Source organism: Herpailurus yagouaroundi, unplaced genomic scaffold, assembly GCF_014898765.1.
Source record: "Herpailurus yagouaroundi ecotype Mexico unplaced genomic scaffold, PumYag 221, whole genome shotgun sequence".
In the NCBI taxonomy this organism is placed as follows: domain Eukaryota; kingdom Metazoa; phylum Chordata; class Mammalia; order Carnivora; family Felidae; genus Herpailurus; species Herpailurus yagouaroundi.
Genome location: NW_024412452.1, coordinates 16403702 through 16420285, shown reverse-complemented (window position 1 = coordinate 16420285; position 16584 = coordinate 16403702). Strand labels below are relative to the sequence as shown.

At 38.5% G+C, this 16584-nt stretch overlaps 1 protein-coding gene and 1 long non-coding RNA gene across 9 annotated transcripts in view; one reads left to right on the top strand and one right to left on the bottom strand.

The window, feature by feature from the left end:
* Positions 1-16584, top strand: part of MEIS1 (Meis homeobox 1) — a 140417-nt gene that overhangs the window by 104018 nt on the left and 19815 nt on the right. For all 8 annotated transcript variants that reach the window (XM_040458237.1, XM_040458236.1, XM_040458240.1 and 5 more), the window contains one exon: positions 12091-12167. In XM_040458237.1, coding sequence (XP_040314171.1) covers positions 12091-12167 — 77 coding nt within the window. The remainder of the gene's footprint in view (positions 1-12090; positions 12168-16584) is intronic.
* On the bottom strand, positions 1639-14678 carry LOC121019094 (uncharacterized). The gene is made up of 3 exons (XR_005785453.1): positions 14578-14678; positions 4256-4260; positions 1639-1649 (listed from the first exon to the last, which is right to left on the bottom strand). It is a non-coding gene; the product is annotated as an uncharacterized LOC121019094 (long non-coding RNA).

Here is a 16584-nt window from a genome sequence, read left to right as displayed (position 1 = left end):
CAAGGCTCAAATCTGATAAAATATAATAAAAGCTCTTTGAAAATGTAAAGTGTTGTACAAACATAAGGGATATAAGGGACCACCCAAACTCCAAATCCTAAAAAAAAAAGAATAAAAACCCCAAACTGGCCTTCGAGTTAACTTCCATTGAATACCTTTATTTCTGCCAATTTTGTCTTGTAGTCTTGCCAATGACAGGTCCAGCTCTTTCTCCCACTGACCTAAGATGTTCCATGAACATCTGTGAGATGTGTGAGCCCCTCCTCCCTCACCAAAACACGCCCTCAGTGTGCCAGCATTTCCCTGCCCAGTTAGATTGGACAACTGAGCAAGCATAGTTACTGCCACAAATACTGGGACCTGCCCAAATTTTGACTAAGATTCCTCCCTCTTCTATAATCTACTGTGGAGACAGACAGGGAATTCACATCAGCAAATGCTTTGGGAAGTTAAAAAGGGTTTGCTTAAGAAGGTTCATAAAGATAAAGGTAATCTTATTACTAAAACAATTTAAAGTTTTTAGTTGTTTTTTTTTTTTTTCTTAAGGGGAAATTCTCTTCAGTTTGATTGCAAGATAAGGGTTTTGTTGTCAACCAAGATAAAGTATAGTGCTGAATAATCTCTTAAATTAAAAATTGAAGTGTATGTTACAGAGAATAGAGATAATTAAATAGCTTAGACTACAATAGGTGAAGGGAAAAGAGTTCTCATGAAAATTAGCTTAGTAAAGGTAAATTGCATTTGAATCTTAACTTCAGATCTGGGTGCTCTGCTATTTGGCATATGTTGAATTGATAATGCCTGTGTGTTAAAGAATTCTGATTGTTTCTTTTGCCTCTCTCACAGCTTATAAAAATGCAAGCAGACCCACCTAATGAATATTAATAGGAATGATGTCTAGATAACACATAAACCCCCTGGATCTGTGGACTTTGGATGGAGTAGTCAGAGAGGATTTCTGTGGCTTTATTTAATACCAAATTTACATACTTTTAAAGAATAAACATCATCTTAATATTTTAATATCAATATTCCAAAGTGGAGATTTTCGTGAAATAAAAAGCTTAATTTTCCTTCCCTGAACATTATATTCACCAAGGTCTACATTTTAAGAGACAGGAAACTGTTAGCTAAAAAAGAAATTAACTTAATCCCCCTTCATTAAGTTCCAGTCTTTTTTTTGTTACTTAGAGACAAGTAATAATTATACCGGCAGCAATGCAAAGCATGTTTTACACTTTTGTTATACAAAAGGACTGCAGTTGTTAAGGTGACAGCAAAAGAAAATGAGAACATTGACAAATACTGATATATTTTTTTCTTGAATCCTCCCTGACTCTTGAAAGTAGATCTCACTCAGGTGTCTGAACGGCATTTTAATTCATTAACAGCACAAATTACACATGTGATTTTAGAAAATGTCAATCAACTAGCTAAACAATATTTTCCCGGCTAAGGTTATAAACACAGCAGCTAAGTGGGTGGAAGAGATCTAAAATGACTATACATCTCGGTTCTTTTAGAAAGCATAAAAGGTGGGTATTTTGTTTTCAAGCTGGTAGTTTTTTTTGTTTTTTGTTTTGGATGGAACTTGTAGCAAGTATACAGTAAATCTCAGCAGCGGGTATTATTTAAAGCACATGTGCTCTCTCTCTCTTTCTCTCTCTCCCTCCCTCTCTCTCTTTGACATTTGAAAAGACTTTTTAAATTTTAGCTTTACAAAAGTGGGGGGGGGAATCATTAAAATGTAGTTTGTACCATTAGATTCCATTATTTGTCATCTTTATGGCTGTTCTATAGTTTTCATTGCACCTTTAATGGTAAGCTTGGTCAGGAGAGGTGAGCGGGAATGTGCACGTACTTGGCTGCGGTGCTGCTGACAGTGTCTGCTAGCTGGGCTTCAATCCACGTCCCTGTAGATTTTAATGTCCCCACAGACTGCTGGCAGCCTGCTTCCAGCTGTGGCAGGCATGATGCAGTGAATTGCTTTTGAATGTTCTTTACTCAAATAGGCAGTAATTACAAGCTTAAAGAGGTTTAGTGGTCCAGTAAACTACATAATCACCCCTGAATTAGCCGGGGCTCATCAGTCCCAGCCCAGCAAGCTCGAGTCTGCTGTTTGTATGCAGCCATGATCACATAGCAACCTGATCAGCAGGTGTGGAACAGCCAGAGTCCCCCATAAACACAACTGTCTACTGGGGACAATGATCTCTAATGAGATGAGGCTACACCATCACTGTCATTTAAGTGGGAAAATTAGCACTAGAGAATGAGTACCAGTTCCAGGGGTCTTTAGTCATATGGGGAGCAGCACGGAATCTTCATTGCTCTCTCCCTATCTCTAGTGCTCTCTCTCTCAAAAATCTTCTCACCAGATATACCAGTTTTGCTTCTACCTTATGGATATTTTATTCTTCATACAAGGATTTTTTTCTGAATATTTAATGCTGGACAGGGCATCTGTAAAAGCAAATTATAATTACTGTTAACAGACTCATTCCAAAATGGTATCATTGTGTTTCATCTTCCTTTTCTTTTCTCTTAATGGTTTCAAAACACTTACTTTTCTTTTCTTTTCTTTTCTTTTCTTTTCTTTTCTTTTTTCTTTTCTTTTCCTTTCCTTTCTTTTCTCTTTTCTTTTCTTTTCTTTTCTTTTCTTTTCTTTTCTTTTCTTTTCTCTTCTCTTCTTTTCTTTTTCCTTAAAGTGGAAAAGTGTTCTCCAGGTTGGGGATAAATCTCTTAGCTGGTATGCTCTCTGAAATAGTAGAGATGAACTGTATGTACATTGGAAAAGATCCTCACTTTTTCAGAGTTTATTGTGTAAATGGGTCCTGAACTTTTTTTTTCCCTCCCAGAAAAGTGGCCCAGTATGGTGTGTCACAGTTTTGTTTTATCTGTTATTGTGTAGTTCTCGGGGGAAACAATCTCCTTTATCCTTTTTTCAGTCCTGTGCTGAGCTCCCAGAGGATAGAGACCTTGAATTTCATTGCATTGCAGTTGGAGAGTGGGAAGGGAACTTTTGTAACAAATAAGCCTGACAACAGCATAGAGTGGATTCTGGAGAAACTTTGAGGGAATTATAGCTAAGAAAGACTAATAAGATAACACAATAATTAGGAGCCTGGGCTACTGAACTAGACTGCTTAGGGTTCCATCCAAATTACAAGTAACAGACTCCATGCCTCAGTTTCCTCATCTGCAACATAAAGGAAAAACATTTCATCGGCTTGTTATATGGATTAGATGAGTGACTACTTGTAAAGCACTGAGGACATTGCCTGGCACAGAGTAAGTGTTATGTAAATGTCCGTTAAATAAAGTAAATAAAACCTGTACTGGTTTGAGATTTGTAGAGCTGAGTGAGAAGGATGCATATTTGTGGAAATAAGGCTGTTAGTTTTCCGATGTTTACCCAAAGCCATCTACTTATAAGTGCTAGTTGAGGCATTTGGAGTATCCCTAACTTCAATAGCACTCATTCATTCATACAACAAATATATATTGCGCACACAGAACAAGGCTAGTTGCATTGTGAGTGAGAATAGCATTTGTGTGTTTTTATTAGTAATCTACCGAAATGCAATGGTTCCAAATGTAATTTTACTCATACTTGATTAAGAATCAAATAAGAAATGAAACTAATTGGCAAAAGACCCCACAAACTTCCAAACCGACACAACAATTTACTTCAAAGCAGACAGTTTAACGGATATTGTAGTGTAGTTGTCTGGAAGAGTAGGCATTTGTTTCTATGACCCTTAAGAGCATTCTCACGTATGACCACCCTTATTCCTGTATTTATAAGCAATGTTACAAGTACAAATACAGTGAGAGATGTATTAGTTCCACTGAGTTTTGTGTCTCATAGCAAAATCTAGAACCGAGTCATAGAAGTAAAAGACACACTTAAAAGAATAGCTTACACATAAAATGAGTAGGAATCATCATATATATTCATGATTAACCCATGAGGGGTGAGTGGGATGGCTCCACCCGTCATTTTAAATACAAAATAGTTCGGAAGCGAGTTTTCAAATCCACCAAGTTTCAAACCCCAGCTCTATGGCTTACCAGCTGTGTGAACTTGAGAAAGTTATTGGTCCATTCTGTGTCCAAGTCTCCTCATCTGTAAAATGAATGTAATAGTTGCGCCTACCTCATAAGGTTTTGTGAGATTACATGCCTTAATACATGTAAAACATTTGGAACAACGCCTGATACATCCTCACTCCTTAATTCATGTAACCATTACTACGACTACTTTTAACTAATACTACTAAGCTACTGTTAATAAAGTCCCTTTGGATGGGTGCTGTGGACAGATGCTGATGGAGAGAAAATGTGGGGGAAGGTTCTGGGGAATTACCTTTCACCCATGGCTCCAACTCTGCCCCTTGATGTTTGATGGGGGTTGTGGCAAGGAGAACAGCAACACTCTCCCAGATCATGGCTGTTAAAATCCAGAGAAACATTCAGTCACTGCTCACCAGAGCTAAGAACTTGGTTCATGCTCCATTATAAGATGTGTGTGTGTGTGTGTGTGTGTGTGTGTGTGTGTGTGTGTGTGTTTTAATGTAGTTTAAAAAGGGGAATGGAGATTGGGAAAGAAACATCTGTGGGAGCACAGCCAAGTGCAGAAACTCAGGGGAGAGAAGACCTGGCCCCAGGACTAAGTGGCTGAGAGCTGTCGTGCATGTTTTTTGACCTAGCCGGGCCTCAGCTTCCTCATCTGTGAAATGGAGCTAAGCATAGTCCCTACTCATAGGGGCCACCAGGAGTACATGAGATAATCCATGTAATGTGTTTGTCTGACTGACAAACAGTAAGAGTTCAAATGAGCTGTGATTTAAAATGATTTGAAGAGGTCACAAAAGTGAAGCATGACTTTTCCCCTCCATCCCCACCCCCAGGCCCCTACAGCTCCCACTCTGTTTTTCTTATTGGCCTTTTCATGTTTCCTTTTATAGCCATGGTCTTCTACTAAGAGAATCAATATTCAGGGAGTTCATTAATAATCATAACTGTTCAAAATAATTTTAGCACTCTTCATGAATTTTAATACTTTTAGGAGGAGGGTATAAGTAATTGCTAATTTACAGTCTAAATTTTATGCTTTAATGCATATACTTAAAAAGACTCCTGTAACACATACATAGCTAATAAAGAATAGATCTAAAACATTGTCATTATTATAGAATTGCAAGCAACTTAAAGAAAATGTCCAATGTGAAAGACTGTGAAATCCCTTAATATAAGTATTTGTCTTTTTTTTTTTTTTTTGGTATTTGTCTTTTTTGTTTAGTGTTTTTATTTTATATTTATAAGAAATTAAAAGGTCAGAGAGATGAGACAAGCAAGGTATTGTAGTCTTGGCCCCTTACAACGGACTGTGAAACCATGGTGTCACTGCTGTGAATCATAAAAGATTGTCTCATTAGTGCAAAAGTAAAGACTGCTATGAAATATTACCTGGTGTTCAACTTTTCCTTCCACGCTTCTGTCATTTTCATGGGATAAGATCAAGTTTAGAAATCCCTACCTGACTTCCCTACTTGCATAACTCCACCAGCAACTTCATATAACTGCTGCTGGATAGACGAGAAATCGGAGGGGTTGTCTGGAAAATGGCTTGACTAGGCTTCAGAGAAAGCAAGTGCTGGGAATCGATGGAGCACATTTAATCTGAGAACCAGGCAATCTAGGAGCGCTGGTGGAGAATTAAAAAGCAGGTCGAAGTCCTGTGACTTCCCTGATGATGCTCCAAAGGTTCTTGGCTTCTTCACCAGTCCTGCCAGCACCTCTTCTTTTGATTCCAGCCCGAGCTAGCATGCAGGACTCAACTGCTATGCATGCAGAGGCTGTGTTCTTCCACTGCACGCTGCCCTGCTTTTGTAATGCAAATGGGAGGCACAAAGTGTCTCTTTGATAATGTGCAGTCAAAAGACAAAAAAGCATTCACTGAAACAGTAAAACTAATTCATAAAGCTGAAAGACAATAGGGAAGCATTATGGATTTTTTTAAAGGAAAAAAGTATCCTGGATCAATGTAATTGTCACAGCGTAAGCTATTCATAGTCAATGCATAAGGGGAAAATGGCTGCAAGTTTATGTAAAGTGGGAGAAGTTTTTACAGGCAAAAAATTATATTAAACAAATATAAATACATTCGGTTAGCAAGTTTCTGCTTATCTCCTGAGAGGTCAAAGATAGAGCTAGTTATTTTAATTTAGAACCACAATATTCCCTTAGTGTCAAAAACTCAGTAGAAGTTTTAAAAGAACATGGAGATCTAATGGTTAAAAGCCATAGGGTGGATTTTTTTTTTTTTCCTTTAAAGGGAGTATCTCTCCATCACATACCAGAGTTTAGCTCAAGGTCAACTTATATTAATGCATTAAACTTAGCTGTGGAGGAGGCAAAGGGCTGGAGGAAGAAGGATAAAAGTTCCGAAATTGTTCTTCCAACATATTCAGCCAAGCAACAGAACATTGCCTTGATAAGGGATATATTGGACAGTTGCCATAATTCCTCCTGTTAGATCAGCTCCCACGGTACCTATTCCCATACCTTTTAAAGTATAGCATGTAACATTTTGCTTGAAAATTGCTTCCACCTCTATTGCTTTGTTATAGCTGTTTTGCAGTTTCGGGATAGAGGCAGTTCTGTGTCACAAGAAATTACTAATCTGAGGTTTGAGAAGGGGCAGCGTAGCCTTCCATTATCTCACCAGTGAGCTCTGTACAGGATTATTTTCAAATTTTCTGCTGCCATTACAATGTGCTGTTAGAGTGGGCAAGGCAGGCAGGGAGGGAACGTTATTGAAACTTGGTTACCAGGGTAGATAAGATAAAGTTCATCACTGTCTTGGCATCCACATTTGCAGTCAAGGGTGGAAAATTTGATGAAAGGAGTACATTTGGTCAAGGATATCGTTAAGATATAAGACTGGACATTTTCCATCTGTGTACTGAAGAGTTTTTTCTTTTGCCATCGATACTCATCTGAAACGGTCTGCTTGATTGTTTAAGTAAATAAGTTTTCTTCCAACGTTCTGTAAGCTCGTAAATACCAGATAACCAGTGTCAGAACCCCCCTCCCATCCCAACCTCAAGAAACAAAATTGGAGTTGTGCAGACGTAACTTTCTTTTTAGCATGTTGCCATTTTCTTTCTGTCGCTTTCTATTCTTTGGGGCTGATAAAATGACAGTTCAGACTTCACTTTTATGTAAGCTATTTTTAGTTTTTCGTCAGACATTCTTTAACCATTTCTATGACACAGGACACATACTCCAGGGATCACTTCATTCTTTGATGGGGTTATTAAGCAATCACTGCTATACTAGGTCATCATCAGAAGTCGCACTTCAGATCCAGAAACACAGGAAGAGTGACACACGGGTTCTATGTCAGCAAGAGACTTACCCTGGAGAAGAGAAGTCAGGGCGTTGATTGCTGAAATAAGGATGATCATTTTGTGAGTTGTCCGCCACTACCCCCAAGCCACGTCTTTTCCCACTGAGTCCAGCACCCCTTCTCTCCCCCGCGAAGCCAGCCCAATACACGTGTGCAGGTTTAATGCTGGAAGGGAGGGTCAGCTTCACCCTTACATAATCACTCTTTTATGGCTTTCACTCATTCCTGAGGTGTTAATGCAGATCAAATGGGAAACACTCGAGAAGGAACCCTTGTAGCTACTGCCCTGCCTCGCTCTCCCGTCTCAATCGTTAATTCTTATTGTAAGATCTAAAGGTAATTTTGTTTGCTCTCTTAATGCGTTGCAGTTCTCCCAGTGGCCCTTGCATATCCTTTCTCAAATTCCCATCTTGATCAATTGTTTGCAAATAATTAAGCTTTTAAGAGATAATGGCATGAGGCTAATGTACACAACAAAGGAAAGGTCTCCTGTCACTATCTATTGGACTGTGGTCAAATTTGCTTTGATATCCCAAAGTGATTAGGTTGATTGGTGTGTCTGGCCAAGTGCAACCCATCTTCCCTTCACAAGAACCTACTGATCTTTCTTAAACTAGTGTCCTTGCCGTTAATAGCAAAGGTGTTGAGGAGAAAGGCAAGGGGTGACCTAGGCCCTTGGTTGCAATGGTTTGGAATGAATTTCCCATTTTCTTCCTAGAATATCCTCCTCTTTATCTCTTTTGTAAACTGATGTCTAAACCTTTGCCCATCTTACGATCCTGTGGGCATAACTCAACAGGATTTTGAATGTTTTTACAGGGGCCTTGCTCCTGGCATGTTGGGTTTTTGTCAAGTCATTTTTTTTCAAGTCTACAAAGGAATAACTCATACTGTCCACAAAAAGCTTATGTAAGAAAGATGCATAGGATTTAAGATATTTAAAGATACTGGGTTTCAGTTAAAAGCTTACTCCTTTGTGAATTTTTGGCTGACTGTGGATTAGCTACCTGAAGTCATGGCTTTCATGTGATTCTAGCAATTATGGATATTTTTTCTTCAGGGAATTAAAAGTTTGTGGGACACCCAGTCGAGGAACTATGAAAAAAAGAAAAAAATTCAATCTCCCTACCATAGACAAGGGTTTAGGGAATTTTGTTGACACCTTTTTTCCCCCTTAACAATGACCAGATTATTGTGGCATTTAATTTCATCCAGGCTCATTCACTTCTATTTAAAAAAAATATATCCTGAATGACTGAAAATTGTTTAATGGAGATGGAGTGCTGGGTCTCCATAGCTTGAGGCTGCCTAGCAATTATGCTGCATGAAATTAGACACAGTTTGTTCCAATTACTTAAAATCAGATCACATGAAAAGTGACAGAGGAAAAAAAGAACTTTCTCGTTTCATGATATTTAAATTATGAAATCAGAAACTGCATGATGTGAAGAAACAACCTAAATTTGTGCTGAAATTTTGAGGGCCATCGATTGCTCTTTGAAGCTGTAATGATTCAGGTAATTTTAATGATCCAGAGAGAATTTTCCTGACACCACCTGCATAAATAAAATGTGAGTTCCATTTGCTTTGTAAGAATGATTGTAAAACTTACTCACAAACAGGCATGCAAAAATACTCTTTAAAACACAGCACAAATAAATGACTGTGACAATTCTCAATTTTCAAAGTAACTAAAGGTAAATGGCATAAATATTAATTTTTATCCAGTTCTGGTCATAATATTAGGTCACAACTAACGAGGCAGGGCAAAAGGTATTGCCATCCAGCTACAGTGAATAGAGATTGTTGACATATTTATTAATTCTACTGAAAGTCACTGGAAGAGATTTCCACAGGACCTGAACAACTATAAGCAAATTACAGAAGATGTTATAGATTGGAAATGACTTGTGTACATGGGTCTATACTTTTAGATGGCAAATAGTGCCAACAGCTGGATGCTAAAATTTGCATATTTCAAAATCAGGCTTATAATCTGTAAGAATTGCCAGCCTGGGTAATTTTTAACTGTTATGGGTCTTTAAACTCCAGAAGACAAAATTGAAGATTAGAAAAGTTGTCCCTTGTTTAAAATCTCATAGCTAGTGAGCGGCAGCATAAATTTATACACTCTACAGGGTCATGTATGCCTATAACAGTTCCTCAACTAATGTAGACATAGAAATTCTATATATCAAACCTTAAATCAGTGTCTATTCACTGGATAAGAGGTTCATATGGTTTGTATTGTGCGGCAAACTTTTATGCCACAGGAGCCATATTTTAAACCTTAGGGTAGAGGACTCCTTTAACCCAGTATCCAGTCATGAGATTTTGCCTGTGATTACTGGCATTATGTTGTGTAGGGTGATTGTCACCTATGATCTTAGCCTATTTTGAGATTTATATACTGTTATTTGAAAAGAGTGGGTTGATATCACTGTTAGGAACGAAGTCAGGAAAGTAGTGTTGTAGATCTCAAGTTGGATTGTTTACACCTCCTGTGGGCTGTTGAAAAAAAGTTTTATTATACCTTTTGATGTTGCATCTGAGTGGACAGTATCTGTGTATCATGGCAAGACATAGCCTCCTTCTTGTTTCCCAGATATTTACTGATTTCCTGGTATGCGCTAGGCTGGGCTTTGAGGATGGTGAATGAGAAAGTCATGGACTTTGGAGTTTCTCCATGGGTGAGAAGAGGCACACTGAAAGGAAACAAATCATCAGAACAGGTGTTTCAGAGAGTGAGGCTCTGCCGTTAGGGAGAAAAGGAAAAGATCAATGTGAGGGCAGTAAGGTGGGCTGGTGGACTCTGGATGGGTAAGGCTTGGCCTTTGAGCTGAGATGAGAAAGTGACACTGGAGCAGGCGACTGAAGGGTAGGGACAAGGTTGGTGTGTTGGAAGAACAGAAAGGAGGACTGTGTGGTCAGACAGAGGGGTGGAGCAGGGGCGAAGAAAAGGCCACAGAGTCTGAGAGGTGGGCAGGGCTGGGTGGTGGCGTGCCTTACAGGTCATGGTAAGCAGTCTGAAAGTTTTGGGGAGGGCATAAGAATGAAGATTACAAAAGGCATTTGCCACATCCCTCAGTCATGGTGAGGCTTAGAGGCTGGAAGGGAAGCAGGAAATATCACTGAGTCATGTGGCTGCTGACCATGCCTTTCCCTGGCCAGTTTCCTCACCTGTAAGACAGGACGGACCATAGATTCCATTTATGTCCCTCAAAGGGATATAATGGGGATTAATTACCATCCTGCCTGTAATATACTTGGAGCTCTTTAGAGAAAGGCACTATATTCCATGAAAGCAAAGCCTTATTCTAATTGTGTATTTATTGATTAAGTGACAATCAAAGACAATGCTTATGGGAAAAATTGCTACATCTCTGCTCTCCACAAACGAATCCCACGTGTACAGATATAGAACATATTTAAACTTACCTATAATAGCATTAAAGTGGTCATTAACAAGCCTTCTTAGCATCTAATCAGACATTATTAATGAGATTAAAACCTATGTTAATTAACATTCAATAGACCAGAATTTAGTTTCCAATGATAGAGATAGTTAAATTGAGAGTTGAGGGTGCCCTTTCTCATTCATAAGAGAATAGAGGGTTGACTATTAGAACAATTTTTATCTGGGGAGAATTTATTGGGATGCAGTAGTTTCAAGCTAGTCAATGTGTCCATAGATGGATACCAGGTCCCAGGCTTTAGAAATGTATATTTCAGATTTAGATATAGTTCATTACTGAACAAAAAGTATTTGTGCCAAAACTAATTTCAGTAGAATTCCAAACATTCTTTCAAGAGGGTATGAGTTTCATTTTATTATCTAATCCTGTAATACTTTTTTATCCACTCTAACTCATGAGGAACATGGCTGGGCTTGTTCTTAGCATGCAAAATATGCTGGTCTTTGACCTTGTATTGGCCTGTGTTCAGAATCCCAGCATGTGTTGACATTCAGATATGGAAACCAACTTTGGTTGAATGTCCTTTGTTTGCTTTTCAGAAGAGCTGCAATGATTAGTGGTTCAAAAATATCCACCCACTCTAATTTTGATATTTGCATCTGGCAATATGGTGTTTTGGAGGGAAAATGTCATGCTGACAAAGTGCTTAACTACTGGGGACCTCAGCTGAGACGGTTGGTCCAAATGGTTCAGCTTTAGAAGTCTGTGGTTCTATGAATATATTACATCAATATGATAGGATTTTATATCATCAAAAAGGGCTTCTCCTTATTTTAATCTTATACAGTGAAGATCATTCTAAACTTTCTGTGTTTGCGACAAATAAACCTTTAAAGGATAAACTCAGTATCAAGGTTCTGCAAGTATCCTAAGTAGCTATTTATACACTTCACTAATCTTTGTAATTGGCTTGTCTTTTACTGCCATTAATTAGATGATGTAGTATTCCATTAATAAGAGTGACACACCTCAGCATTTTTACCTTTAATTATAGACTGTATCTTCACTAGACACTGAGGCTATTGACAAAATAGCCTAAATATTGCCTGATATACACATACTATTTTTACAGAGCGTATGTGTTTCTTATTGAATCCCTAGCACCTAGCATCGCACCTGACATGTGATACGCACTACACTATCTGCCCGGGGTATATGTGCACACATCTATCTTTTTTTTTTTTTGTTCTCTTGCAGCACCCTTACCCTTCTGAAGAACAGAAAAAGCAGTTGGCACAAGACACGGGACTCACCATCCTTCAAGTGAACAATTGGTAAGTAATCTGGCTTTGGGCAACCTGCAGCTCATGTTTTGCATTAACAAGACACACCCAGTTGTTGCTGTTTTCTCTGGTGGCTCCTTGATGGAAAAGTGAAAATAAATGGTTGACTGATAGGTGAGAGCACTGGCTAGCATAGAAAAAAAAAAAAAAAAAAAACCAAAAAATCCAAAAAGAAACAAAACAAGCCAAAAAACCAACATTGCATTGCATTCCGTTGCCTTTATAAATTGATGAGTTTTAGGCATAATGTAAGTTAAGTATTTAATTCGCATACACTGTGGCTCCATAAATGGCTTTTTTCATTTTAGGATAATCAATAGAAGGAGTGGCATCGTCCTAGTTTCTGTGGAACAAGAAAATCCACCATCACATATCAGTCAGGTTTTAAATTCAGTGAATAGTTAACTGCAGTTATTTTGTTAGGGCTGAGCTTTTGAGGATAGTGTCCCCTTTCCTCCTATCCTCTGTCCATGGAAAAAGAGAAATTATTTATGTTTCCCCTTTGAAGCTGTTCAAAACCCGATGTGTTTCAGGGCTGTTCAATACTATTTCTTTTTTTTTTTTTTTAATTTTTTTTCAACGTTTATTTATTTTTGGGATAGAGAGAGACAGAGCATGAACGGGGGAGGGGCAGAGACAGAGGGAGACACAGAATCCGAAACAGGCTCCAGGCTCTGAGCCATCAGCCCAGAGCCTGACGCGGGGCTCGAACTCACAGACCGCGAGATCGTGACCTGGCTGAAGTCGGACGCTTAACTGACTGCGCCACCCAGGCGCCCCTGTTCAATACTATTTCTAAGTAAATGTGTGAATTCCTGATTTGGGGGGAAGCTGAGATTACGTACCAAGTACTAGCCAACAATATTCTGACAATGTACTGTGGTGTGGCAACAAGGCTTTGGGAAAGTATGATTTATTACCCTTTGTGAGTGTGCTGAAAGCCAGGTTCATATAATCACCCAGAGCTAGTGTCATATTTGAAGGGTATCGAAATCCAATATCCTCTCAAACTAAGTGTATCTAATTAATTGTCCTAATATTTTTAGATTAGTGTTTATGATGGGGAAACCTTATCCTCTTTGAAGTAAAATCCAGAAAAGGCCCACAGCCTGGTTGGGGAAAGGGGAGAACTGGGGGTGCCAGTTTGCAGACAGAAGTATTTCTTTCTGTTCAGTAAGTGTCAAAGATTAATATTACAGAATCTCTGCTTACATGGCCTAATCCATTTTGGTGAATAAATTTGTTCTTGATGTCCATTGCACCTACATTAACAGACCCTTCTCTGTTAGAGAGCCCGGGAGCCTTTGGGAGAGATTCCAGATATATTAAACCCCATTACAGAAAATGTAATTTCTGTCAATATAATCCCATGTATTCTTCAATTTAGTATTTTAGAGATAACAAGCTACTTACAATATATTTGCCTTTGGAGGATTAATTTACAAAGTGCACTATCTGCAAGACGCAGACAGACTCACATAAGCATTGCTTGTAAGGGTTATCAATTTCTATGACCTTACCGCAGCCTTGGGAGATCAATTTTTGCAGCCCTTTAGCCAAGTGGGTAGGGAGCCAATGGAAGCCATACTATACCTAAATGTGTTGCTACGAGGGTGTCACTGCGGAGATTTTTTTGTTTGCCTTGTACCTGCTATTGTATCTTCATTTTCAAGACTGTTGATACTATATCTTTGAACTTGGTCTTCAGATCATCCTGGACAGTGTTATAGGATAGACCATCCATTTTGCATGCATGTCTGAATTCAAATATATTTTCGAGGTTAAACTCATGATGTAATTTTAATACAATGGAGGCTGTACAAATGTATTTCCCTGGGAAATGTTCCCATCCGAGGGCCAAGGAGTGGCAGGGCGAACTCTAATCAAGGAAGGCGAAAGCGCTGCCACTCAGGTGATCTATCACACACGGCATCTCTCTTCCTCTTCAGTGTTGCTAGCAAACTCCCTCCGTAAACATTGTTACCGGTGAACAAATTCCAATACAACTTGCTTTCCACAGGTGGACCAACTTAAGGGCTATTTCCTGTGGATGCACGGGCAGGCAGGCATTCCTGTGACACCAGACAGTACACAATTGTCATTTTCCTAGGTTCTATACAGTGGTCATAAAGCAACTTCCTCGGTTTTGCAATTAGAAGAGGAAAAGAGGGAACTTAAAAAAGTTAAACTACTTTCCAGAGTATGTGCAGACCTACTATAAACTTCACACTGATAACTCAGTTCTGCCCAGGTACGAACATACAGATCACTTTTAGTTACGCGCAATGTAAACACGATTCTGACCTCAGCTGGCACTGTGTACTGTGCCTGTGTTCTCTCTACTTCTGTGTGGAGTTAGAAGTGACTTTTGCTTGTACTTCATTGTTTTGCATTTGGCAACTGTCTCAATTCTAACAGCTAGGTGGTAGAGAATTCCCCTCAAGTAAGTAAAAGTTTTAAGAGAGATGGTTTCGCCTAAGTTTGATGAATAATGACATTCCCATGTTTGCTTTGAGTTTCTAATGGTTTATTAATTATCATCCAAGCCTTCAGCTTTTGAGGAGCGGATAATAGATTTATTTTTTTGTTTATAGGCTTTGAGTAGGAAATAGGTTGGAAGAATGGGGAAACCTAGATGATGCTGGATGAAAACCAAAGATGTCAGAGCATCTTAAACTATGGTATACTTGCAGACTAGCAACAGCATAACCACTAAAGGGTTTTCATTTTCCTTTCTCATAATAAAAAATTACACAGAGCTTTTTTGAGAGCCTGTAAACATTTTTCCTGTGTTGGATATCAAGCCCAAGTTACTTCCTTCTAGAAATCATAATTAAAAGAAAATCGTCATTAGTATTTTAACATTTCCCCCTCACTTCATTTAGCCACAACATTTAAAAATGTGTGTCTTCCTTCTTGGGTTTCTTAAAACTTGTTAACACACATGTACGAACTATGAGTCACTGCTGGAGAGATTTAATAAAATGCTGAAGGGCAGGTTGGGTGTAGATCAGTCATAATTATTGGCAGCAACATAATGTATCGAAGCACACAATATGAAAGTGAAAAATAGAAACTCGTGTCTAGTTGTTAGCTTGTCATAGAAACCCGGGCCGATGCAGCTTTCAGTTCAGTTTTGATTGAAAAATGAGATGAGAAAAGTTTGGTGTATTGTAATGGCTCTTTCATTCCATTGCTGAACTGATCTTCTCTAATTGCCACCAAGTGATACAAACTACCTGCCTTGGCTAAGGCCAAAGCAGATGGAATCTGGGGGGAGGGGAGACAATAGGGAGAATGTAAATGGAAAACAACAAGACAGATTCGATTAATTAAAAGAAAATTTGGATTACAAGAAACAACCATTGTCACTCTTATAGTTGATCTACTTGTCAGAATGAAGGCAGAGAGGAGGGATCTTAAAACGGTTGCTATTTTGCTTATAGGAACTGGGCCCAGGGATGGAATGTGAAATTTATCAGATGAGACATTGTAGGACAAGTCTACGCCAACTAATTTTTTGAGAATTGAGGCAATTATGCAAATAATTTGGGTGAAAATATTTTTACCTTCATTATCTAAGAATCTGAGGCAACTGTGTTTTTTAAAAAATTGACTTCCATAACTAATTGCCTAAACATTTCAATCTAGCATGCTGTGATAGACTTAGACTTAAAAGCTTAGTAATTTTTGAAATATAATACGTGCCATTGACTCATGTATTCTTCTCTCTTTGCTTTCTCACTCCCAGTTATGATTTGATCCAAAAATGAGAAATAATAGCATTTGGAGCTTTTGCTTCCTGTTTTTTCATTGTTGTGGTGGTTGTGAAAATTACTTCTGTGAAAACATATTAGTAATATGTCGAGCATTTTAGTCATTTAAGCAGAAACTTCTTGAATTCTGAGATGGTCGTTTAGGTCTTTAATTATTTAGGCAGAACTTTAAAGAAAACACACACACACACACACACACACACACACACACACACACACACAAGGTTAATCAGTACTTGGTTCTTTTTTCTCCCGAATGTACCAACTTTATTTCTTAATTTGGAAATATGAGTGTAGAATGGCCGGATAAAGACTCCCTTCTGTGTCTTCACAGCAGTGTTGCAGACCTGGGGATTCCATATGATGCAGACCTGGGCCGGTGGTTGTATCTTACTTGCCCGATGCCTCAGACATACTCTGCCTCAGCAGAGTTCTAGCCTAGGGTGTATTGAATAAATTGGACAGTGTCTTTGTTTACTACTATTCATCCAAACACTTTCCCATTAAGGCCTAATGTTAAATGATTATTTCTTTATGCTCTGAGAAGGCAATATGGATTTTAGGTGCAAAATATATAGTGTATGTGAAATACAGTGTGTATGCAGAAAGAAAAATCACTCTATGTCAGTTGG